We start from the raw sequence: 24,973 nt of genomic DNA on the forward strand, positions 1-24,973 counted from the left end.
CAACTCCTCAGGCACAAAACATCTGCCGTTGGGTCTCCCAGAGGGAGCACCAGATTGAGCCGCCAAAATCTGCTCACCCAGGGGAGAGGTCAGGCTGGTGCGAATGGCGGCCAGGATCTGATTCGGAGGTATGACCGAAGTCGGAATCGACTCCTCCCTGGACAGGTCGGAGTACTGCCGTGATAAGGCATCCGCCCTGATGTTCTTGGAACCGGGTAGGTAGGAGACCACGTAATTAAAACGTGACAAGAACAGAGCCCATCTGGCCTGACGTGGTGTCAATCTCTTGGCCTCAGAAAGGTAGGTCAGATTCTTGTGGTCCGTCAGGATGAGGACCGGAACCACCGAACCCTCGAGCAAGTGCCTCCATTCTTTAAGGGCCTGCACGATGGCCAATAACTCCCTGTCACCAATCTGATAGTTGCACTCCGCGGAAGACAGTTTCCGGGAGTAAAACCCACAAGGAAGCAGAGGACCCTCTGGTGTTCTACGCTGAGACAGAAGGGCGCCTACTCCCATCTCAGACGCGTCCACCTCGAGGACAAAGGGCAACCCAGGGTTGGGATGCGACAGAATCGGAGCCGACACAAAGGCGGACTTTAGAGCCTAAAAAGCTCGGATGGCCTCGAGCGGCCAGACCTGGGAATTACTGCCCTTCCTGGTCAGATCCGTGAGAGGCTTGGCTAGCATGGAAAAGTCCCTGATGAACTTCCGATAATAATTGGCGAAGCCCAAAAAGCGCTGCAGGGAGCGAAGACCACTGGGCTGGGGCCACTGTAAGACAGCCGAAACCTTCTCAGGATCCATGGAGAACCCCTCAGCGGAAATGATGTAACCTAAGAAGGTTACCTGGGATCGGTGAAATTCGCATTTCTCAAGCTTACCGAACAGCTTGTTCTCTCGTAACCGTTGCAACACTCGTCTGACATCCAGAATGTGGGTCTCCATGGATTCAGAATATACCAAGATGTCATCCAAATAGACCACCACACACTGCTGCAACAGGTCACGGAAAACATCGTTAATGAATTCCTGAAAGACTGGGGCGCATTGCACAACCCAAAGGGCATAACCAAGGATTCATAATGACCGGTCCTGGTGTTAAACGCGGTCTTCCACTCATCGCCCGCCTTGATCCTTACGAGGTTATATGCCGCCCTCAGGTCGAGTTTGGTAAAGACCGTGGCCCCTTTAAGGCGATCGAACAGCTCGGAAATCAAGGGAATCGGGTAAGCGTTCTTGATCGTGATGCGATTGAGACCCCTGTAATCGATGCAAGGCCTCAACTCACCGCCCTTCTTTTTCACAAAGAAAAATCCAGCCCCTGCCGGGGACGAGGATTTGCGAATGTGTCCACGTGAAAGCGCCTCCTTCACGTACTCCTCCATGGCCTCATTCTCCGCTACCGACAGTGGATAGACCTTGCCACGAGGAGGAACGGCACCAGGTTGTAACTCGATGGCACAATCGTATGGGCGGTGCGGAGGTAGGGCAACCGCGCGCACCTTATCGAATACATCCCGGTACTCCTCGTATTCAGGAGGCAACAGAGAGTCCGAGGAAGTACACAGCAACTTGACAGGCCCATGGATGCAACTAGCCCCACACTGCGGTGACCACGAGAGGATCTCGGCCGATCTCCAATCGAAAGTCGGATTATGCTTCTGGAGCCAGGGGTACCCCAAGACCACCGAGTAGTGTGGAGACGAAATAACCTGGAAGCAGACCGACTCTCTGTGAACGGCACCAATGGCTATCCCCACTGGAAGGGTCTCATGAGTCACGTGTGGCGGCAGAAGGGGTCTGCCGTCTATCGCCTCAAGAGCCAGTGGAGAACCTCGGGCCTGCAGAGGAATGGAATTGGCGGCAGCGAACACACTATCAATGAACAAACCACCAGCACCAGAGTCCACCAATGCCTGGGTCGTCACTGAGCCCCCGACCCAGGAGAGGACAACAGTGATCAGTGGTTTGTCAACACGGGAAACCGGGGACGAGGAGACTCCACCCAAGATCTGCCCCCGACAGGATCTCAGGTGCGAGCGTTTCCCGGACGGTTCGGACATGCCAACCGAAAATGCCCACCGAGACCACAGTACATGCATCGACCCTCGCGTCTTCGGAGTACCCTCTCCCCCTCGGACAGGCGAGCAAAGCCCAGCTGCATGGGTTCACCCCCAGCCAAGTCATCCCCAGGAGGCGTGGGAGGAGAGGGAGGCACGGGTGGGACAGCAAAGGTAGGCGCCAATCTGTTAGGAGGCCTCCGCAGACTCTCCTTAAAGGAAGGTCTCTCCCTGAGTCTGGTGTCAATCAAAATCAAGAAAGAAATAAGAGACTCGAGCTCCACTGGTAGGTCCTTAGCTGCAACCTCATCCTTCAAGGCATCCGAGAGACCATGAGAGAAAGCAGCGACCAGAGCCTCATTATTCCAGCCCACCTCTGCTGCCAGGGTACGAAACTCAATGGCGTATTCAGCTACGGATCGTGAACCCTGTCCGATGGACATAAGGAGCTTTGCAGCAGAGGCAGCACGAGCCGGCACATCGAATACCCTCCGAAGAGAAGCAACAAAACCGGAAAACTCGGCAACCACCGGATTGTTGTTCTCCCATAAAGGGCTGGCCCAGGCCAAGGCCTTGTCCGAGAGCAGCGAAATTAAGAAGCCCACCTTTGATCTCTCAGTAGGAAAGGCATGTGGCAGCAACTCGAAATAAATGCCCACCTGGTTAAGGAAACCTCGGCACTGAGTTGGCTCTCCCCCAAAGCGCTGTGGAAGGGGGGCAGAACCGGTCATACCCCGAAACACCGCAGGCGCAACAACAGGTGTCGGGGTAGACTCTGGCACAACAACCGGAGCGGCAGTAGGAGCGGGCCCAGGAGCGACAACCGACCCATCGGCAACGGGAGCGAAATGAACCGTGCGTTCAAGCAGGGTTTGCAACGCCACGGCGAACCGACCCAACAGGTGATCCTGATGATCAAGTCTGGCAACCAGCGTGGGTAGCGAGGATGGCCCTATACCGTCAGAATTCATGGCTTGGTCCTAATGTCACGGAACCATGAACCAGACGTACAACAACAGATAAGTGAAAATAAGAAGGCTTTATTGAAAATCAAGCTGTAAAGCAGAAGTCCAAACGGATGGCGAAACCGAGGCAGAGTCCTTGCGAAGCCAGAGGTCAGGAACCAGGAGGGTAGTCAGACGAAGCCGGGATCAGGAACCAGCAGGGTAGTCAGACGAAGCCAGGATCAGGAACCAGCAGGGTAGTCAGACGAAGCCAGGATCAGGAACCAGCAGGGTAGTCAGACGAAGCCAGGATCAGGAACCAGCAGGGTAGTCAGACGAAGCCAGGATCAGGGACCAGAAGCAGCAGCAGTCTTAGAAGCATGTGAACACAGGAGGACCAAGCAAGGAACTGAAGCCACAGACCTCCTATATATATGAGCTAGGCATCCAGCTCCTCCCAGTGGGAAGGAGGAGCCGCAGGGTGGGAGGCTACAAGAAACCCAGAAACCAAGATGGCCGCCAGCACATGTCAAACGAAGGAGAACAGCAAGAAGGTAAGACCATGACAGGCACGCTCCCGCCCCCGCTCGTTCCCTGCCTTCCCCGCACGTGTGACCGCCGGCTCCGCTGTCCGCCGGCCACTCGCGATCTCCCACAGGAGATGGAGAAAGACAGACGGCTGATGTAAACACAGCCGTCTGTCATTCTCCCTTAGATCATCACAGAGGTTATGCGATCCTACTACGTAGGATCGTATGTCTCTGTGATGATCTAACAAGCCACGCCCCCTGACAGTTAGAATCACGCCCCTAGGGACACACTTAACCCCTTGATCACCAATAAAATTAACCCCTTCCCTGCCGGTGTCATTTTGACAGTAACAGTGCATATTTATAGCACTGATTACTGTAGTAATGTCCCTGGTACTCCCAAAAGTGTCAAAAATGTCAGTCAGGGGTCTGATCTGTCCGCCGCAATATTGCAGTCCCGCAAAAAATCCGCAGATCGCCGCCATTACTAGTTAAAAAAAAAAAACAATAAAAATGACATACTGTAAATCTTTCCCGTAGTTAGTAAATGCAATAACTTTTGCGCAAACCAATCAAGATACGCTTATTGCGATTTTTTTATACAAAAAAATTAGATTTTTACATTTTTTTTGAGAATTTTATATAAAAAAAAATGTGAAAAATATTGTTATTTTTTCAAAATTGTCACTCTTTTTTTTGTTTATAGCTCAAAAAATAAAAATTGCACAGGTGATCAAATACCACCAAAAGAAAGCTCTGTTTGTGGGGAAAAAAAGGACGTCAATTTCATTTTGGTACATCGTCGCACGACCGTGCAATTGTCCGTTAAATTCACGCAGTGCCGAATCGCAAAATAGGGCCTGGTCTTTCAGCAGCCAAATCCTCTGGGGCTTAAGTGGTTAATACTGTCAGGGGTACTTACATGGGTGTAGGAGTATCTTACTCATATGGCTTAAACTTTTTTTTCCTAAATAAAATTTTTTTTTGCTGTAACTGCTTAAAACGTATTAGCTAGAGTTATGCATAAAGTAGTATTAAACCTTCAGCCCAATTAGCATAGCACTCTAAGCACAATAAAATAAACATTCTACAGTAGACATTTGTTAAAATTATTCCCCCAGAAATTACAGTTTACAACTTTCAATGCTGCTGGTTCCTGCTCTCTAAGTGCTCCTGAACTTCCAGTCTTCATAGGAAAGAGATACCGTAACTGTGGGCAGTGCAGTCTGCAGCCAGTCTGGTAGCTTGGAGGAGGAGGAAAGAGCAGAGGAGTGCCTTGCCATCCTTGGCTATGGGGCTTTGTGTTTCTGTTGATGCCAAGTCTTGTCCCTGCATACAAGGGTGGCTCCATAGGATGCTGCAGGAGAAAGGAGCCACCCTAAAATAGAAAACCTGGGGCAGCTACCATGGCACCGGCTTAAACACGAACAAAGGGCAAGGATTAAAAGATAAAGAAGTTTCATAATCAGTAAGTGATTAAATTAGCTGATAAAAGTGCTTAAATACTGACAGTTGAATATTACTTTAACTTATTTGTCTAGGAGTATGTATGTTGTGGTATGCTGCAAGTCTTAATGAAGTGTTTTACCTGTCAGATTCAAGGATTTGTATTTCTGTCTATCCGGGCCTAAGATTTACACAGCTCTGCCACATTGCACAGCCCTGTTTGGCATACCAGAAGACTACAGAGGTCTAATGTCCTGAAGTTATCAAGACCAATGCAGTATCCATAGCCTTGTGGTGGTGTGATGACACAGAGGGATAGTCCACTGCTGGAGAAGGGAGGAGCACGGGGAGAGGAAGGTCAGCCTAAAGTGTTTTTACTCCCCCCCCCCAGACCTAAACGAGCAGTTAACCCTTGCTGTGCTGGCATAGCCCAACTGATAGCAAAAAATCAGTGCTTGGGAATAGGGATCAGCTTGGGTTCGGTCCAAACCTGGAAGGAAGCTGTCAGTGCCAGGCCAACCACCTGCAGGTGGGGATTTCCCCATTCCACAGCTCCAGATACACATGAGATGGGAATGTTTGAAACATCAATGACCTAGCATGGTCACATGGCCATATTAGGTAAATTACATTATTGACCTAGTCTAGTTACGTGGCCATATTAAGTCAATGACATCATTGGGCTAGTATGGTCACATAGCCATCTTAGGTCAATGACATCATTGACCTAGTATGGTCCCGTGGCTATATTAGGTCAATGACGTCTTGAGAACTCCATGGTATGTGCTACTCTGGTCCGACCGCATCTGGAGTATTCTGTCCAGTTCTGGTCGCCAGCCCTCAGGAGGGATGTGTTGGAGCTGGAGAGAGTCCAGAGAAGGGCAACTAAACTAATTAGGGGATTGGAGGACCTTAATTATGAAGAGCGTCTGCAATCACTTGATTTATTCTCCCTGTAGAAGAGATGCCTGAGGGGGGACACGATAGCAATTTTTAAATATCTCAATGGGGATCTCAGCTTAGAAAAAAAGCTGTTCAATCGAAGGGATTGCATGAGGACTCGAGGGCATACAATGCAATTAGAGGAGAAGCGTTTTAACCTCAGGCAACGAGGGGGGTTCTTTACTGTTAGGGCTACAAGATTGTGGAATTCTCTACCACAAGAGGTGGTTTCTGCGGGTAGTATGGTGGCTTTCAAAAGACTCTTAGACGTACATCTCAAGGACATTCAGGGCTATGTGAGATGATTACAGCCACACACACCTACACAGGTTGAACTGGATGGACTATTGTCTTTATTCAACCTCACCTACTATGTAACTAAGAACCAGAGCTTGACCAAACCAACCCTTAACCCAAGCTCATTCTTAATTAGGAACTGCATGACCTTGGTGACAATATGTTTTATGGAGATTCAGAGCTTAAGATTTGTCAGCCCTCGTTATTGATTGTTTATACTCAAATCTTTTCTCTTTACAAGTATTTTGTGTTCTTATTTTCCAGGGAAATGCCCTGAACCATTGAGAAACACCACAGAAAGAACCTTTACCTCCATTCCTTGTTGTGAGGGAACCTCAAAACCTTTCAAGCAAATCCATTCCGGTGGAAAGACATTCTCCTCCCTTTCGCTCCTATGGTTGCTCTCATGTGAGCTGGACAGATGGAGCCCCTCTGTAAAACCACCACCTGGCTGCGGGATGAGCTGGACTCTCCTGCTCAGAACATTCGTATTTTGGACTGTCGTAGTCGGGAGCTTTATGACTCCTCTCATGTAGAGAAGGCTCTCCATGTGGCATTGCCTGGCCTGATGCTTCGAAGGCTACGCAAAGGAAACCTTACTGCCCACTCCCTTCTTCCAGGCTCCCCTCCGGTGTCAAGAGGGGTGGCTCTTCTGTACGATGAGTGCACCGCAAGCCTCCCAACACGTGTTGGGGTTCAGTCAGAAGAACAGGAATCGGTTCTCGTAACCCTGCTGCAGAAACTTAGGAAGGAAGGGTGCACAGCCTACTACTTGCAAGGTAAGTGATGACATCTGTACTGTAAGTTTTTAAAAAGTTCTTAAAGCTGAACTCCAGGTTTGATCTGTATTGTATAGTTACATTGGTTTAGTTTGGACCAATGTTTATATATATGCATATTTGTGATATCTCTGATCTTCTGGGTCCTGTGTCGAGCAGCATATTTGTAGGTGGGGTGCAGCGTGGTGTAGTGGCATTAAGAAACACCCCCCTCCATGAAAGAACTTGTATTGAAATGATGCAAGACAGTTCACAAATAACCCAGGGGAAGGCAGCCCAGCTGGGAACTCTCACAGTTCCAACAGTGTGTATAGAGCAGGATTCAGCCAAACTGATAGCACCTGTTGAGAGGGGCAGAATGTGGCCAGACTGTCTTCTGCTTAAGCAGGAAGATGTTCAAGGAGATTGCAAGCCCTACGTTTTCCCTCCTCATTAGAAACCTTTCCCTGCTACTTATTCTGTGCCTACCAGACGGGGTACCTGTCCCCACTATACCAACTTGCAAAATGCAAGCCAAACCTGGGAGCCAGGGCCTTAAAATGGGTCTGCCTGACCCAAGATGGCTGCTAGAGTCACATGGAGTGGCAGTATCCATGGGGTTTCCCAGTGACCCAGGAAGCCATAGAGAAACCATGTTCCTATCGATTTCCTCTCCAACTGCAGTGCCGCTGTGGAAGAGCACCACCTGCAGTGGAGAAAGTAGATTGCATTTGCCTACACAATGACCTCAATGAAAAGCACTCTATGAATGGTGGAGGTGGATATTCCTTTCATCTGCCTGTCCTTCCTTTATGGAGTGCTTTTCACTGTCGGAAACTTCTATGAATGGAGGAGAGGGACATAGTCAGCACTCTTGGCAAGTGACAGTATTAACTCCCACATCCAGCACTGGGATAGGTTTATCCAATGCTCAGGGCAAAAATGCAGAACTATGCCCTCCTCTCCCGCTGCTAATGCAAGCTATAGACTGGGTATGCTAATCTGAACCGATTCTCTGCCCCCTTTTTCGCGTCATTTGTGCGTGGATGGGGTGGAAAGTGGACATGTTGGAGTACAGCACGACAGCAGTAGCTGGCAGAGCAGATATGGAGCAATGACCCACTGGTTGCAAACCACTAATCTGGAGAATGTGTGCGGTGAGGGAGTGCCTTCCTTCCCACTCCTTGACCCTCCTGCCTACCCCTCTTTCCTCCTTCCTAACTTGCAGTTGCTCCTTCTCCCCGCCTTTTGTCCCAGCCCTGCCCATGGCACTGGAAGCTTACCACTGCGGGGGTATGGGGGGAGGGTAGGGGTGGCGAGCAGAGGACTTGTGATTTCAACTAAGAAAGCAACCAGCAGCACAACGGACATTTCTCACCGAAAATAGGTACTGCCTTTTATGCTGTTTTAAAAAATAAAAAAAAATAAACCTAGTCTCTAATGTTAAATAAGATCCTGCTTGCAAATCATGAAACACGCAGTCTTACAGAAATGAACAAGAAATTACTCCCTAGAGATGGGATTATAAAGACAATCACTATCCAAATTTAATAAAAATAACGTTTATTGAAACATCATAAAAAAATAGTAATCACTATCTATACATACAAAGTGACAGTGCACAGTCATGCGACAAAAGCCGCGTTAGATAAAAAGACAGCCAAATAAAAATCTAAATGCATAAATATTACAACTGAATGATGCAGGGAGTAGTGAGTGTTCCTCAGATGCCCGACGCGTTTCACGTGGTGTACACCTTTTCTCAGGGGGACGGAGAGTAGAGGCTTACACACATTCCCAATACAGAGGTGTTATGTAAAAAGATTAAAGGCCGTATAAGGTTAAAAGAAGAAGTGCAAGTTGAAAAGAGACTGCTGGAACCATGTAGGGATGGCAGCTGGATCGAGCTGCTGGACATCATAGGCACTTATTGTTACAACCTGAATGATATACCTTGCCTACATGTTATCCCCTTCTGTGACCAGTCATATTTAAGGGAGTCACCTCATGTTAGATGGCCCATATCACATCTAATACTTTTATGGCGCATTAAATGGACACCAGTTGGCCTTTATTTGGGATCGTTGTGAGATTTGTTGTCACGTGATTGGCTGGGATATCTGATGCAGACTTCTTGCCATGCAGGTTGTAACGATAAGTGCCTGCAATGTCCAACAGCTCGATCCACCTGCCATCCCTACATGGTTCCAGCAGTCTCTCTTCAACTTGCACTTCTTCTTTTAACCTTATACGACCTTTAATTGTTTTACATAACACCTCTGTATTGGGAATGTGTGTAAGCCTCTACTCTCTGTCCCCCTGAGGAAAGGTGTACACCACCTGAAACGCGTCGGAAAATCTGAGGAACACTTACTACTCCCTGCATCATTCAGTTGTAATATTTATGCATTTAGATTTCTATTTGGCCATCTTTTTATCTAATGCGGCTTTTGTCGCATGACTGTGCACTGTCACTTCGTATGTGTATATATAGTGATTACTATTTTTTTACGATGTTTCTATAAACTTTATTTTTAATAAATTTGGATAGTGGTCGCCTTTATAATCCCATCTCTAGGGGGTAATTTCTTGTTCATTTCAACCAGGGATGATGGCCACCCCTATCCAGGACCTCCACTGATTGTTTTTACTCAGTTTTGCAGAAAGAGTTAAAAAAACAAGCCGGAAATGTGTTTCAAGTTATGTATTTTTAATTTAATTTATTAAATTGTATTCAGCTTCAAGAAATGTATGCAGAATCTATAATTTAATGCAGTATTATAAATTCAATGCAAGTAATAATTTTAGCGAAAGTGATTTCATTCATTAGGACGATCATATAAGGTCGTTTGCTTTTCTCCCAGTGTTCTCCAATCAATAAATACATTTCACGCTGAAGCATATATTTAGATATTATTCTGTGGGCGCACAAAGAGAAAGCTAACAAGGGCAGGCCTTGGAAAATGATTGTTTACCGGGAGAATAAACTTGTGCAGGGCATGTTGTGAGCTTTGCATGCTTATGGCAGGTGATACCCTGTTTCCCTGAAAATAAGCCCTACCCCTGGAAATAAGACCTAGCGTAATTTTCAGGGATGACTGCAATATAAGCCCTCCCCCTAAAATAAGCCCTAGTAAAATCCTTGTAAAAACATGTAATACAGATTGTAAAAAGATTATATAATGAGCAGTGTGTCTCCTTTTGTAACTTTATAGCTGGATGCTCACGTGACCCGCCGGAGATCTTCTCCTCCCGGCTGACGTTACTGGTCCCTCCCTCTGCAGTTCTTGGAGCGGGGCTGACATCAGCGGGGATCTCAGCCCCTCCCTCTGCAGTATTCTGAGAGGGAAAGTAGAGCTCCAGAGGGTCACGTGAGTGCCCAGCGGCGCTGTAAATAAGGTATTTTCCACAATAAAGTTACAAAAGGAGACACGCTGTGACTGCACATTACATAATCTTTTTACAAAATCGAATTACATAATTTTACAATGACTTTATCCAAGGTTTATTTTTGGGATTACAGAATGTCATAATGCTGACTCCTGAGCTGACAGGGGGAGAGGGGGAGAGAAGACAGGGGACACAAACTTTTTTTAACATTTTATTGTTTTATTCCAGGTTTTTAGAAAATAGAGAGGGCTATATGACACAGCACAAGCACTGTGCTCTCTATCATTCTTTAAAGGATCAGGATATTTATTCATTTATTTTAGGGTTACAATCACTTTAACCACTTTAGGACCGGAGCATTTTCCTGCTTTACATCCAGGCCACTTTTTGCAACTTGGCACTGGCTGGGAATACATGGGTCGAATTCTGAACCAATTTTCTTTCTAAAATCAGAAATTTTGTGCGTTTTGTGATCCGAAGGTGCCACAATTGATTTCGAAAAACAACCAACCAAGCCTACAATTTCACCTCATGTTGCTACAGAAAATAATTTTTGTGGCCGGGAATCTTCTTTTCTTTCCAGGTCCCAGCTCATGCACATTTCATTTTCAATTATATTTCTCGCATGATTCTCTCATCATTGATTAGAAATTAATTTGTTTTTCCAAAAATTTCCTACATGCCTGATCACTCAAGTTCGATGGCTGCTTGAAAATCGGCCGTTGCTGCAGCCCACTAATGGTGCAAAATTCTAAAGAAAATTCTTAGTTATGATTTTCGTAAGAAAATTATTTCGGGATTCGACCTATGTATGGTCTGCTTTAGGCCTAGTACACACTGCCCGACATTTGGCCTCTGTGTATGGCAGCCGGTCTGAAAGAAGCTCCGGCTCTTGACCAAAAAAAGTCTATAGACTGGCTCCCAATCAGCACTTTCATGGGCCGAGACCACTAACCAGAGTGTTCTGGCGGGGGAGGTGCGTTCCCCCTGTCAGAACACAATAGCTCAGCAGGGGAGATCACTGTATTAACATCAGATTGTTGGTACAGTGGCTCTAAATGGAGATGAATAAAAAAAACAAGTAGTGTCTACGAGGCTTAAAGTGGTTGTTAAGGCACTTAGTGTTTGTGCTACAATCCCCTCTGTTATAATAGATTATTATCCCTAGTGTATGTGTTTTGTAAAAAAAATATGCCGCTAAATACCGCCACCAGGCGCTTGTGTGACCAGCTGCTTTTCACCTCTCTCGATCTGACAGCAAAGCGGGCGGGGCTGAGAATCCCCGCTGACGTCAGCCAAGGGGAGGAGAAAAGAGAGGCGGTCAGTCACGTGAGCACCAAGCGGCGCTATAAAATAAGGTATTTAGCGGTGTATTATTTACAAAACACACACACTGGGGCAAATCATTTATTATAACAGGGAATTGTAGCATCAACATTAAGTTATGATACCAGCAGGAAGGAAGGGCCAGGGAGCGGATTGGAGCTGACAGGCAGGGAGGGAGGGTTGAGAGGAGGACAGAGGAGAGCTGCAGATGACAGAGGCACGTAAACTGACCATGGTGCCAGGGCTCAGCAGCGATGATAACCCATGATCACTTTACAGGGGGAGGGCAGAACTAGGCAGGATCAGCCAGGTTTTTCAGGTGATAAAAAGAGACAAATTACACAAGCAACATACTTTAAGGGAACAGGAACCTTTTTTTTTTAAATTTTTGTTTTAGGGTAACAAATGCTTTAAGAATAAATGGCCCCATGTGCAAGGGGATTTAAACTAGGGATAGACGGATATGTTTTTTTCAGGGCCGATACTGATACCGATATTGTGTTCACAACGTATCGGTATCGGACGATATTTTGTACATTTAAAGTTTTGAAAAATAAAGACAATTTTTTACACAAATCTGGTACTGAACATGTAAATTTTTGTTTAATGCTTAATGGCTGGCTTGCTGGCACCCTGATGTGGGTGGCTGGCTGGCACCCTGTAGTGGATGGCTGGCTGTCTGGTAACCTGTGGTGGGTGGCTGGGTGTCTGGCATCCTGTGGTGGGTGGGTGGCTGGCTGTCTGGCACCCTGTGGGGGGTTCCTGGCTGTTTGGCACCCTGTGGTGGGTGACTGGTTGGCTCAGGGGCTGTGGGTGGCTGGCTGGAACAGGGCCTGTGGGTGGCTGGCTGGAACAGGGCCTGTGGGCAGCTGGTTGGTACAGGGCCTGTGGCTGGCTGGTACAGGGTCTGTGGGTGGCTGGCTGTCTGGCACCCTGTCGGTGGGTGGGTGGCTGGCTGGAACAGGGCCTGTGGGCAGCTGGTTGGTACAGGGCCTGTGGCTGGCTGGTACAGGGTCTGTGGGTGGCTGGCTGTCTGGCACCCTGTCGGTGGGTGGCTGGCTGGCACCCTGTGGTGGGTGGCTGGCTGACTGGCACCCTGTGATGGGTGGCTGGCTGGCACAGGGCCGTGGGTAGTTGGCTGGTACAGGGCCTGTGGGTGGCTGGCTGGTACAGTGCCTGTGGCTGGCAGGTGCAGGGCCTGTGGGTGGCTGGCTGGTACAGTGCTTGTGGGCAGCTGGCAGGCTCTCTGGTACAGTGCCGGTGGCTGGCTGGCACAGGGCCTGTGGATGGGGGTGGTTGCCTGGCACTGGGCTGCTGTGGGTGGGTGTATGGCTGTAATACACTCCCGCGAGACTAGTCCCGACTCCAGACAAGGCTGTCCAAGACGAGGGAGGCGGCCTAAGAAGGCAGAGTGACTTCACAAAAATATCCGCCAGTTCCAGGGCCGATACCGATATATCGGGGAAAGTGCATATCGGCCTTACCGATAATCGGCCTATCCTTACTTTAAACACCTGGTTTAAAAAGGGTTGTAATGTGTACCCTGGGCCCAGTCTTCAGTGAGAAGTGGTAGTATGTGTCCCACAAACAATAGGAAATGCCTCTTATGCATTCTGCAAGGATTGACTCTCAATCTTTTTTTTTTTTTCGCGTGTTTATGTGTGAAGCACTTACCTTGAAATATGCCCTCCCGTTTTCCTGTCAAGTCTTTAGCATCCGCACTAGATAATTGCAGTACAAAGCAAGCGCAAATCATTTATAGAAGCTTCCTGCCAATGATCAGACCTTCACTGGAGACTTATGAGAACACTGGCTATTTATAGCAGATTTTAAAGTCAGCCGTCAGAAGTTCACTTATTGCTTTTGTTGTCTGGATGAAAGCGTGTTGTAAAACATCGTGTTTAATTTAGCAGTTACTAGAAAAGATTTAATATAATATACAGCATGCTGTGACTCTACTATCACAGGGAGTAAGGTCAACTAAGTCCATTCTGTAAAAAATAATTGTTTTATATCATTGTTGACATGCCCGTACATTGTCTCCTAACATATTAAGACAAAACTGGTTGTTCCTGGCTTTGATCCACATCTGATCCATTGAACCCAACTATCACCATGTTTGGACAAAACCATATAAATTTTTATAAACTTTTAGGTATATTATAAAGGAGTACCGTGTTGCTATAATATGGTCGGTTGGGTTATAGCTTCCATCTACTACTGTAGCAAAAATCAAAAATCTGTGGACCTCATACAACTCAAAACCAAACCCCTGTACAATGTACAACACACTGTGATTCTACTATCAAATCGAGAGTACGATCAACTAAATCTATTCATTAAAAACAAATTGTTTTATATCATTATTGACATGCCTGTACATTGTCTGCCAACATAATTAGACAAAAACTAGTACAAATGGTGTTCCAGGCTTTGAACCATATTTGATCTAACAGGCATGTCATTGATTACATGCCTGTACATCGTCTCCTAACATATTACGACAAAACTGGTTGTTCCTGGCTTTGATTTACATCTGATCCATTAAACCCAACTATCACCATGTTTGGACAAAACCATATCAATTTTTATAAACTTTTAGGTATATTATAAGGAGTACCGGGTTGCTATAATATGGTCGGTTGGGTTATAGCTTCCATCTACTTCTGTAGCAAAAATCTGAAATCTGTGGACCTCCTACAACTCAAAACTAAACCCCTGTACAATGTACAACACATTGTGATTCTACTATCACATTGGGAGTACTGTCAACTAAATCTGTTCATTAAAAACAAATTGTTTTATATCATTGTTGACATGCCCGTACATTGTCTCCCAAAATAATAAGACAAAAACTAATAGAAATGGTGTTCCAGGCTCTGATCCACATTTGATCTATCACACCTCTTTATGACCATATTTGGACAAAACCATATCCATTTTTATAAGCTTTTAAGTAAATTATAATGAGTACTCGGTTGGTATAATAGGGTTGGTTGGGTTACAGCTTCCATCTACTACTGCAGCAAAAATCAGAAATCTGTGGTCCTCCTACAACTCAAAACCAAACCCCTGTACAATGTACAACACACTGCAATTCTACTATCACATCGGGAGTAATGTCATCTAAATCTGTTCAGCAAAAAGTAATTGTTTTAAATCATTGTTGACATGCCCGTAAGTTTCCTCCCAACATATTAAGACAAAAACTAGGACACATGGTGTTCGAGGCTCTGATCCACATTTGATCCATCACACCCATTTATGATCATATTTGGACAAAATTCTAACCATTTTTAGAAGCTTTTAGGTAAATTATAATGAGTTGCGAGTTGGTATAATATGGTCGGTTGGGTTACATCTACTACTACATCTACAACATCTACTACTGCTCTACCTCCTACAACTCAAAACCAAACTCATGTACAATGTACAACATGCTATGAATCTACTATCTCATTTGAAGTAAGGTCAGCTAAGTCCATACAGTAAAAAGTAATTGTTTTATGTCCTTGTTGATATGCCTGTACATCATCCGCCAACAAATTAAGACAAAAACTAGGACACATGGTGTTCCAGGCTCTGATCCACATTTGATCCATCAATCCCATTTATGATCATATTTGGACAAAATTCTGACCATTTTTAGAAGCTTTTAGGTAAATTATAATGAGTAGCGAGTTGGTATAATATGGTCGGTTGGGTTACAGCTTTCATCTACTACTGCTCGACCTCCTACAACTCAAAACCAAACTCATGTACAATGTACAACATGCTATGAATCTACTATCTCATTTGGAGTAAGGTCAGCTAAGTACATACAGTAATAAGTAATTGTTTTATGTCCTTGTTGACATGCCTGTACATCGTCCCCCAACAAATTAAGACAAAAACTGGGACAAAAGCTGTTGCTGGCCTTGATCCATACTGTATCTTATCCATCATACCCAACTATGACCATATTTGGATAAAAATGCATCCATCTCTATAAGCTTTTAGGTATATTAAAATGAGTACGGTGTTGGTATAATAGGGTCATTTTTAAATACAGTTTTCTGGTACAATAGATTTATTGAAAATAATAACATAACAAAGTACAAGCTGAGCATATAAGTCCATACGGGGGATCAAAACAGGTGAAAGATCAAGAAGAAGCACACTTTTGTGTGCAGAAACATCTGACATCTGGTGCCAGAAGTGGCAATGAGTGTCCAGGCACAAAGGCCCAGGGCTGAGGATTTCCCATGCCTTGGTAGAAAATAAAAAAACGTTAATGGGGGGAGGTATAGCCCAGGTGCGGGTCTGAGTCTGGGGGGGGGTGGGGTGGGAAGGGAAAGTTTTCATCTACTACTGTAGCCAAAATCAGAAATTGGTCAACCTCCTACAAGCAAAACCCTTGACTGTGATTCAAAGACTACAACCTTCGGCTCATATACCTTATTCTTTAGGTAGCAATGTAATTTTCCACTTGTTTGTGACAGTCAGTAAAAAAAAATAAAGTAATAAATCAAGGTCAAGGTTTTAAGAAAAAAGACACAGAGAATTTAGGAATAGAATTAACTAGATCTGGTAATTTTCTTTGATGGGAATTTGATGGAATTGTTAGGCTCCTTTCACACACTCCGTCCGTTGGACGGAGTCCATTTTTCTCAGCGGGGGATCGAGCCGCCGATCCCCCGCTGAGCAGCAGGAGGACAGCTGTGTCTCCGCGCTGTGTGCGGAGACACAGATGACAGTTCCCCATGCATCTCTATGGGGGAAATCGGATGTCAACGGACCATCAGTCCGTTCTCCCCCGATCCCATCCGATCCGATCCGCTGGACGGATGGAAAATAGGGTTTCCATCCGTCCAGATTTGACGGATCGGATCGGGTCGGATGTCAGCGGACATGTCTCCGCTGACATCCGATGCCCCATAGGAATGCATGGGGGGACCGTTCAGATCCGCCAAAAAAACGGACAGGCGGATCTGAACGGTCCGCCTGTGTGAAAGGGGCCTTAGTCCTCGCTACCTCAGTGAGGCCTGAGGAAAGAGATAGGTTAGTGCTTGCTATTTTACCCGAAGAGGCAATGGCAGAGTGGTGATAAGCATAAGCCCATAGCCTGAGGAGGTCTTTCTGTTGACATAGGAAGCAATCCAGGTGGAATGGGATAAGTGTGGACCTAAAATGTGTGGTACCCATATGCTGCTGTCATTGGAAAGCATCTGGAATACCGGTAAAAGGATCTTGCTCTGCTGTTGTACAACTACTACTAAAAAGAAGGAAATGTTTCATGTGTTGCTCCCTGTGACTATATATACAGGTTTACTGACCTAGGGAGGCACCCAAAAAAAATCCTCCCTTATGGTTACTAAAACAAACCGACGCAAGATTTAAATGATGAAATGAACATTTATTTAAACATTAGTTAATATTTCATTTTTAATTAAAAATATCAAGAACAAAAATAAATTAAAAGCAAAATCCCATGAAATTACACAAATTTGAAATTATTTCTAAAGCTGGCTATCATTTTTCTTTAATTCAGTTGAACATTTGCAGTTTCTTTGGAAGTAATTTCTTTTAACATAACAAACACTAGTTCATTACTTTTCCTATTTTTTTTTTTTACAGTTAAAAAACTATAATTATGAAAAAGATTAAAGTTTTTTTTTTGCTGAATCCTCATTAGATTAGTTCTTGCTGCGTTTTAAACAAATAAATTGATAAAAATAAAATGTATATATTACACGCTGCAATAGGCATACAACAAAGAAATTATCATACGCAACAGACATTGGAAAAAAGAGTGGTTTTGTAGTAATTATTAGGCTGGTGGTAATTCTGAATGGGGGGGGGGGGGGGGGTGCACTCTTGTTGTTCCGATGAAGAAAGCTGCAGGGCATGCATCCCTTAGGCCCCTTTCACACTGGCGGACCGTTCTGATCCGCCTGTTCGTTTTTATGGCGGATCTGAACGGTCCCCCCATGCATTCCTATGAGGCATCGGATGTCAGCGGAGACATGTCCACTGACATCCGATCTGATCCGTCAAATCTGGACGGATGGAAACCCTATTTTCCATCCATCCAGCGGATGGGATCGGATGAGAACGGACCGACGGCCCGTTCCCATCCGATTTCCCCCATAGAGATGCATGGGGAACTGACAGCGGATCGATCCCCCGCTGAGAAAAGCGGAGTCCGTTTGACGGACTACAAGTGTGAAAGAGCCCTTAAAGTGATTGTAAAGGTTGTTTTTTTTTTTTTTTTTTTTTTTAAATAACAAACATGTTATACTTACCTGCTCTGTGCAAAGGTTTTGCACAGAGCAGGCCCAATCCTCCTTCTCCGAGGTGCCCTGGAGGCACTCCTGGCTCCTCCTCTTCATTGGGTGCCCCCACAGAGAGCCGCTTTTCATGGGGGCACCTGAGTGGGCACATTCACGAGTCCCGCTGCTGCATCCAATGGCTCCTGCTGCTATCAATATATCCAATGAGGACCCAAGACAGTGGCTGTAGCCGCTGGGCTCGTGCTCGCCGCTGGAACGATAGGGTTCAGGTAAGAATAATGGGGGGTCTGGGGGGCAGCTGCAACCAAGAAGGTTTTTAACCTTAATGCATAGAACGCAATAAGGTGGAAACCTTGAGACTTTACAGCTCCTTGAAGAATTTATCTCACTATAACTGAAAGTCCTATTGCAGGGGATTCCTAAAATTTGACCTGTATCTTAGCGCAGACTTCTGGGAAAATCAATAAGCCAATCACACATGCAGGAAATGACTTTTCCAGGGGTGTTTCGTACATCAGCGGTATAGAGAATGCCTTTAGGTTGCCACATTGCATTGAATTTTACAGATAATGTCATCAGCTGCAGGTTGAAAAGGAAAGGTAATTTAGTACCATTAATTTCCAACATGGCTAAGTGCCGGTTCACACTAGGGCGACCTGTGAGGTGACCTGGTCGCCTCACAGGTCGCCGCAGGTCGCCTCCCATAGGGAAGCTACGGACCCGTTCTAATAGGAGCGACACAAGTCGCTCCGACCTAGAAAAAGGGTCCGCAGCTTCTTTGGGGCGACCAGGAGGCGACCGCCATAGACTTCAATGTTATGAAGTCCGTGGCGGCCGCTCCGAGGTCGCGGCGCGCCTCGGAGGTCGCCACCCGAAGTAGCGTCGCGGTAGTGTGAACCGGCGCTAATGCAGCAATTGCTACATTATTTATTTATTTTCTTTTTTTCTTTTCACGACAGAGGTTCTATGTAGTTAGATTAAAATATAAAGCTGGGTCCTCCAAATGTCAGTTGCACCTTCCCTTCCCATGAACCGCAGATATTATCCGCTGTGTGTAGGTGTTAATTTGCGGTTTCCATTTTTGGCCTTGCATCCTTACATAACGAGATACCGAAACAGCATACATTCTAGTTACAGCCCATTCATGTGCAGCTTGCAATGCTTGACTCAGAATGGTTAGCTATCCTTCCAGTTACCAGGAAACAGTCCAGTCTGGAAGCAAAACAGAGCCAGAGAAAGCAGAAATATAGACAATTAGAACTAATTATAGTATGTGGACATGTGTTTTCATATTATCTAAGGATGCATCCCACAGAATAGATGCAGTTAACCCTGCGACAGCGATCCTTCACAAGATAAAGAGAAATGCATTTTTATTTTTCACTTGAATCGACTTCTCGTTGTACAGTTTGTATTGAGAAAATTCTAAAACAAAAAAAAATGATAAATATGTAAATGTAGGTGGTGCCACCTTTGAATTTGGCAATCTTGGACTTGCCATATTAAGAGGGCAGGACTCAACTTCACTCAATGCCCCCAAAAATGGGCATTTCCATGGTTGAATATATGGTTTAGGTTTAAACAGCCAGTCTTTGGGAAGGTTCTTTGGGACTAAAGGGTTCCTCCAGAGGATCCTACGGGTCCCTAAAGAGTTAGTCTGGTTAAAAAAAGACACAAGTCCACCCCGTTCAACCAATAAAAGGGAAAAAAAAGTAATCATATACACACAATCCTATACCCATAGTTGATCTAGTCTAGAGGAAGGCAAAAAAATCCAGCAAAGCATGATCCAATTTGCTCAAGCAGCAGAAAAAAATCCTTCTTGAGCTTCCAAGAGGCAATTGGATATTCCCTGGATCAACTTAACCTATACATGTTAGTATCCAGTTATATTATGCACATTTAGGAAAAAAATCTTTTTTAAAGCAATCTACTACGAACCACCTCTGGAGGGAGTCTATTCCACATTTTCACAGCTCTTACTGTGAAGAAACCTTTCCATATTTGGAGATGAAATCTCTTTTCCTCTAGATGCAAAGAGTGCCCCCTTGTCCTCTGTGATGACCTTAAGTGAATAACTCAACTCCAAGTTCACTAATAGGACCCCTTATGTATTTATACATGTTGATCATATCCCACCGTAAAGTGATTGTACAGGCAGAAGGTTTTATATCCTAATGCATTCTATACATTAGGATAAAAAGCCTTCTGTGTGCAGCAGCCCCCCCCCCCCCCAGCCCCCCTAATACTTACCTGAACCTATCTCTATCCAGCGATGTTGCAGGAGAGAATTGGCTGCCCAGGACTCTCCCTTCTCATTGGCTGAGACATTGGCTCCTGCTGCTGTCAATCAAAGTCAGTGAGCCAATGAGGAGAGAGAGGGTGCGGGGCTTAGCCACAACTCTGCGTCTGAATTGACACACAGAGCTGCGGCTTGGCTCCGGTGCCCCCACAGCAAGCTGCTTGCTGTGGGAGCACTCCTCAGAGGGGAGGGGCCAGGAGCGCTAAACAGGGACTTGAGAAGAGGAGGATTGAGTCTGCTCTGTGCAAAGTCCCTGTGACTTTAGTATCACTTTAATCTCCTCTTCTCAAGAGAGAATAAATTCAATTACTCTAATCTTTCCTCATAGCTGAGCTCCTCGAAGCCTCGTATCAGTTTGGTTGCCCTTCTCTTCTTTCTCCAGTTCCCAGATACATTTTTTGTGAACTGGTGCCCAAAACTGAACTGCATATTCCAGATGAGGTCTTATTAATGATTTGTATAATGAAAATTAAAAGCCAGCAGCTACAAATACTGTAGCTGCTGACTTTTGATAAAAGCATGCTTACATGTCCAAGGATCCAGTGCCGTCTTCATCTAGGCTGGTTCTTCGCCAGTCTTCAGGTCCCAGCGCCAGCATGTCTTGTGTGAGAAGCCGGCTCTGACTCCTGCTTCCCACTGCCCACTGTAAATGGTCCCGTAGCCTCTTGGGACCTGTGACATGTCCCAAGAGGTTGCAGGCAGGGAGGCAGGGGGTGCAATTCCTGTGGAATCGCCTAGGAGATGCCAGCGAAAGTGGGAGTAGGTACCTGCCAAAACTAGATACCCGCTCCCCCCCAAAATAATAAACTTTTAATAATGTCAGAGGAGGAAGATTCTTAAAAGGAGAACGTCCTACTTCCCACTTAGGGTAAAGTTAAATTTTAGGCTGTGTCTGAGTGACCTCCCATCTGATGGTTCTTGTATAGTTTCAGGGCCAACACCACTTGGCAGAGCCAGTGGCATGACACCAATGAACTTTTTAGCTGTGGCATTCTCATATGGGGAGCATTCTTCCCACTGAACTTAATTCATTTTACCTGGTGTTTCCTGAGACCTGAAAATTATTTCAAGGGTTCCTCTGGGGTAAGATTGAGAAAAACTGGTTTAATGGGTAGGAATTAATCTGAGCATAGTAGGATCCATACGGTTTAAGGAAACCATGATTGGATCACATTCTTCTCCATACCTGGAAGTACTGGGCATTTTCATTGCTTCTGACAGCTGAATAGAGCTGTAGGGGAGTTAATGAAAGGTATGTACCTGCTGATGGAGAAGGGTGAAAGGGTGCTCTATAGAGAACATTGCGTTCCTCTGCTCTTACAAAAAATACTAAAGGCTGCAGGGAGAAAAACCCCAAGATTCAGGTAAAGGGTGATAAGGGCTGCGAAATAGCCGCACATCTAATGACACAGGGGTGGTTGTATTATGAAATAACATCAGAAAGATAGAATTATCCTTTAAAACGAATCTATTAAATTTATTTGTTATGTGCAATTTCTCTTAAAACTTCCCACCTAATTTTGTCTCTTTTCTGTGATCACAGGTGGTTTCAGCAAGTTTCAGGCAGAATTTCCTCAACATTGTGAAACCAACCTGGACTCCACCAGTTGTGCCAGTAGCTCACCGCTGCCCCCGACTCCGGTGCTAGGACTTGGAGGTTTGTCCATCACTTCTGACTGCTCTGACGTTGAGTCTGACCTTGACCGGGAGCCATTGAGCGGGATGGACTCTGAAGGCATGAGTCCACGTAACCAGCCCCCATCATTCCCAGTTCAAATCCTGCCACACTTATACCTGGGCAGTGCAAGGGATTCTGGGAATATGGACACTTTGGCCAAGCTAGGTATACGTTACATCCTAAATGTCACCCCAAATCTCCCCAACATCTTTGAGAAGGATGGCGACTTCCATTACAAGCAGATCCCTATATCTGATCACTGGAGTCAGAACTTGTCTCAATTTTTCCCAGAAGCCATTGAGTTCATTGGTGAGTTAGATTGGAGAACATGATTAATATTGCTTGTTAAATACATATGCATAGAAATTTTATATTGATTTCTCTTACCTTATATTGACCCTCCATGTCAGTGTTACCCCAATTCTTTACACAAGAAACCAGTACTATTTATCCCTAGGGTAGATAGTTGTCAAGGAGGTCAAATGGCTGGTAAAAGGACCAGTTCTTCCTGGAGAATGCTGTGTGATCAATGAGAAACTGATTGCACTGGAACTCATTTCTTTAGGCCTCTTTCACACGGGCTTTCTGATCCGATCAGATCCGCCTGTCAGATTTTCAGGCAGACTGAATCGGAAGCTCCATGCAGCCGTATGGAGCAGCGGGTGTCAGCGGAGACATCTCTGCTGATACCCGCTGCTATACGATCCTATTTGTGAAATCAGGACGGATGGAAACCCTATTTTCCATCCATCTGGAGGTTTGGATCGGATAAGATCGGATGAAAACAGACAGGCGGTCCGTGTTCATCTGATCTCCCCATAGAGGAGAACAGGGATCTGACAGCTCGGTCTCTGCACACAGAGCGGAGACGGAGCTGTCAACTGCCTGCTCAGCCGGGATCGGTGGATCGATTCCCCGCTGAGCAGAACGGACTCCGTCGGGCGCATCGCCCATGTGAAAGGAGTCCGAGAATGCCAGTAAAGTTTTTTTGGAATAAGAATCCAGGAGCTGGTTATCAGGATACAGTAAAGGGCAATTTATTAATGAAAGGTTGAAAAAATTTAACTTTTAAAGTGGAACTTAACTCTCCCAATCAACATTAATTATTTTTAATCCTCATGCTGCTAGTATTAGTAAAGAGATAGGAAAGTATATCATATGTACTTGTTTTAAACTTTTACATTTATTCAGTTATTTCCTGGTTTCTTGCCTAGGCAAATGGTGCCATAGATCCCAGGAGTCTTCAGGAGGGGAGGGGGTTTTCTCAGCTAAGCGATGAACATCTAAAGAGAAGGATCAAAGTTTTCTCCCTAACAAATTACATTTTAAAAAAATGTTTTGTTTTTTTTTTTTAGGAAAGATTGTACTTGATATAATGCCTATTAGCATCTAGAAAATGAACTTGGAATTCAAAACACTGGCATGGCAAATACATTTTTTTAGGGTTTTTAATACAGAATTTTTTGAGTCCATAAATCTGACAAATGGTTTTTATGAATTTCTGTATTATGATTTAAAAGACCTTCTTCTAATGCATGGGTGTCCAACCTTTTGGCTTCTCTGGGCCACATTGAGTGTAGAGAAATTTTCTCAGGCCGCGTATAAAATATATACTATAGTTAAGGCATGTAATAAAATGTCGCCGCGCCCCCCGCACTAATTTAACACAACTAGAGGATGATCAAATGAAATGGAATCAGTATACAGAGATTTACTAATTCTGAGAGATATTAAAGGAACACTCTAACCACCATGACAACTTCAGTGATTTGAAGTGGTCATGGTGGTAGGAGTCAGAAACACTGCACATGCTCGCCTCCCCCCTCCCCTCCGAGGCAGCCTCTGCCTACCATTAGTTGGAAGCCGCTGTGGGCATGCCCCCGACCCGACTTCCTTCCTCCCCAGCAAAAAATAAATTGTCAGGGGGCAGTGGGCCGCATTGCCTGGGGTTTCCGGGCCACATGTGGCCCCCGGGCCGCAAGTTGAACATGCCTGTTCTAATGTATAGCCCAGCTTTAGGGTTGTCCCCGTTTCAGTGGCTAGCTCAGGGGAGCCCAGGGACTTTAAGGCAACTCTACAAGGCAATAACACGTAGTGACCATTAATGCGCACAAAGATTTTCCTGATTTCCCCCAGGAAGAGGAGAAAAGGTTTTACTCACATGTACAATAATTCTGTGTGAGTTGCAGAACCTGATGGTCCTGAGGATGGGCAGATGTTGTATCCTAAAATGATCATCAAGAAGACATCAGCCTGTCCTTAGTTAGAGGTGAGGATTTTTAGGACTTTATTTCCACTTTAAAAACATTATATAGTAACTCTGTAAATATATATTTTTTAAATTATGAGCAAGACAAAAAAAAAATACATTTACAATGTTTGGTATAGATGAAATATTCTTATATCCAGCAGATGGAGATTTTGCATGTGTTTCTCTATCTTCTTGCCTCGTGCTGAAAAAACTCTGTTGTATACAGAGTTAAATAGCTCAAGCCGAAATTTACAAACACAAATTAGGAAGTCAGGACAGTGACTCCTCCCTTAAGCTTATGTTTAAACATTAGCCTTTCCGAACATATCTTTAGGCTTCTATGTTGGGCGTATCTGTGCATATGGGCGTCAAAATACTAACAGCAACGCAGATTTTTCTATTTATTTTATTTTTTTTACTGATCAATACACAGCTCTTGCCAAAAGCGGAGTTCCACCTAAAACCAAGAAAAATACATAAAAATACCCCCGGGACAGTCAGGGCTAGTGCATTCCACAATGGATAGCCTCTGAACTGTCCCGGGTTGCACTTACCTGCAAGAAGAAATACAGTGGGTACGGAAAGTATTCAGACACCCTTAAATTTTGCACTCTTTGTTATATTGCAGCCATTTGCTAAAATCATTTAGGTTCATTCTTCTTCCTCATGAATGTACACATAGCACCCCATACTGACAGAAAAACACAGAATTGTTGACATTGTTGCAGATTTATTAAAAAAGAAAAACTGAAATATCACATGGTCCTAAGTATT

At 45.1% G+C, this 24,973-nt stretch overlaps 1 protein-coding gene across 2 annotated transcripts in view; it reads left to right on the forward strand.

The window, feature by feature from the left end:
- DUSP9 (dual specificity phosphatase 9) overlaps window positions 1-24,973 on the forward strand; it is a 114,517-nt gene that overhangs the window by 72,443 nt on the left and 17,101 nt on the right. For both annotated transcript variants that reach the window (XM_082263515.1, XM_082263516.1), the window contains 2 exons: window positions 6,487-7,001; window positions 21,814-22,257. In XM_082263515.1, coding sequence (XP_082119641.1) covers window positions 6,644-7,001; window positions 21,814-22,257 — 802 coding nt within the window. In that variant the 5' untranslated portion in view covers window positions 6,487-6,643. The remainder of the gene's footprint in view (window positions 1-6,486; window positions 7,002-21,813; window positions 22,258-24,973) is intronic.

This window comes from Pelophylax lessonae, assembly GCF_965119305.1.
Source record: "Pelophylax lessonae genome assembly, chromosome: 7".
In the NCBI taxonomy this organism is placed as follows: Eukaryota; Metazoa; Chordata; class Amphibia; order Anura; family Ranidae; genus Pelophylax; species Pelophylax lessonae.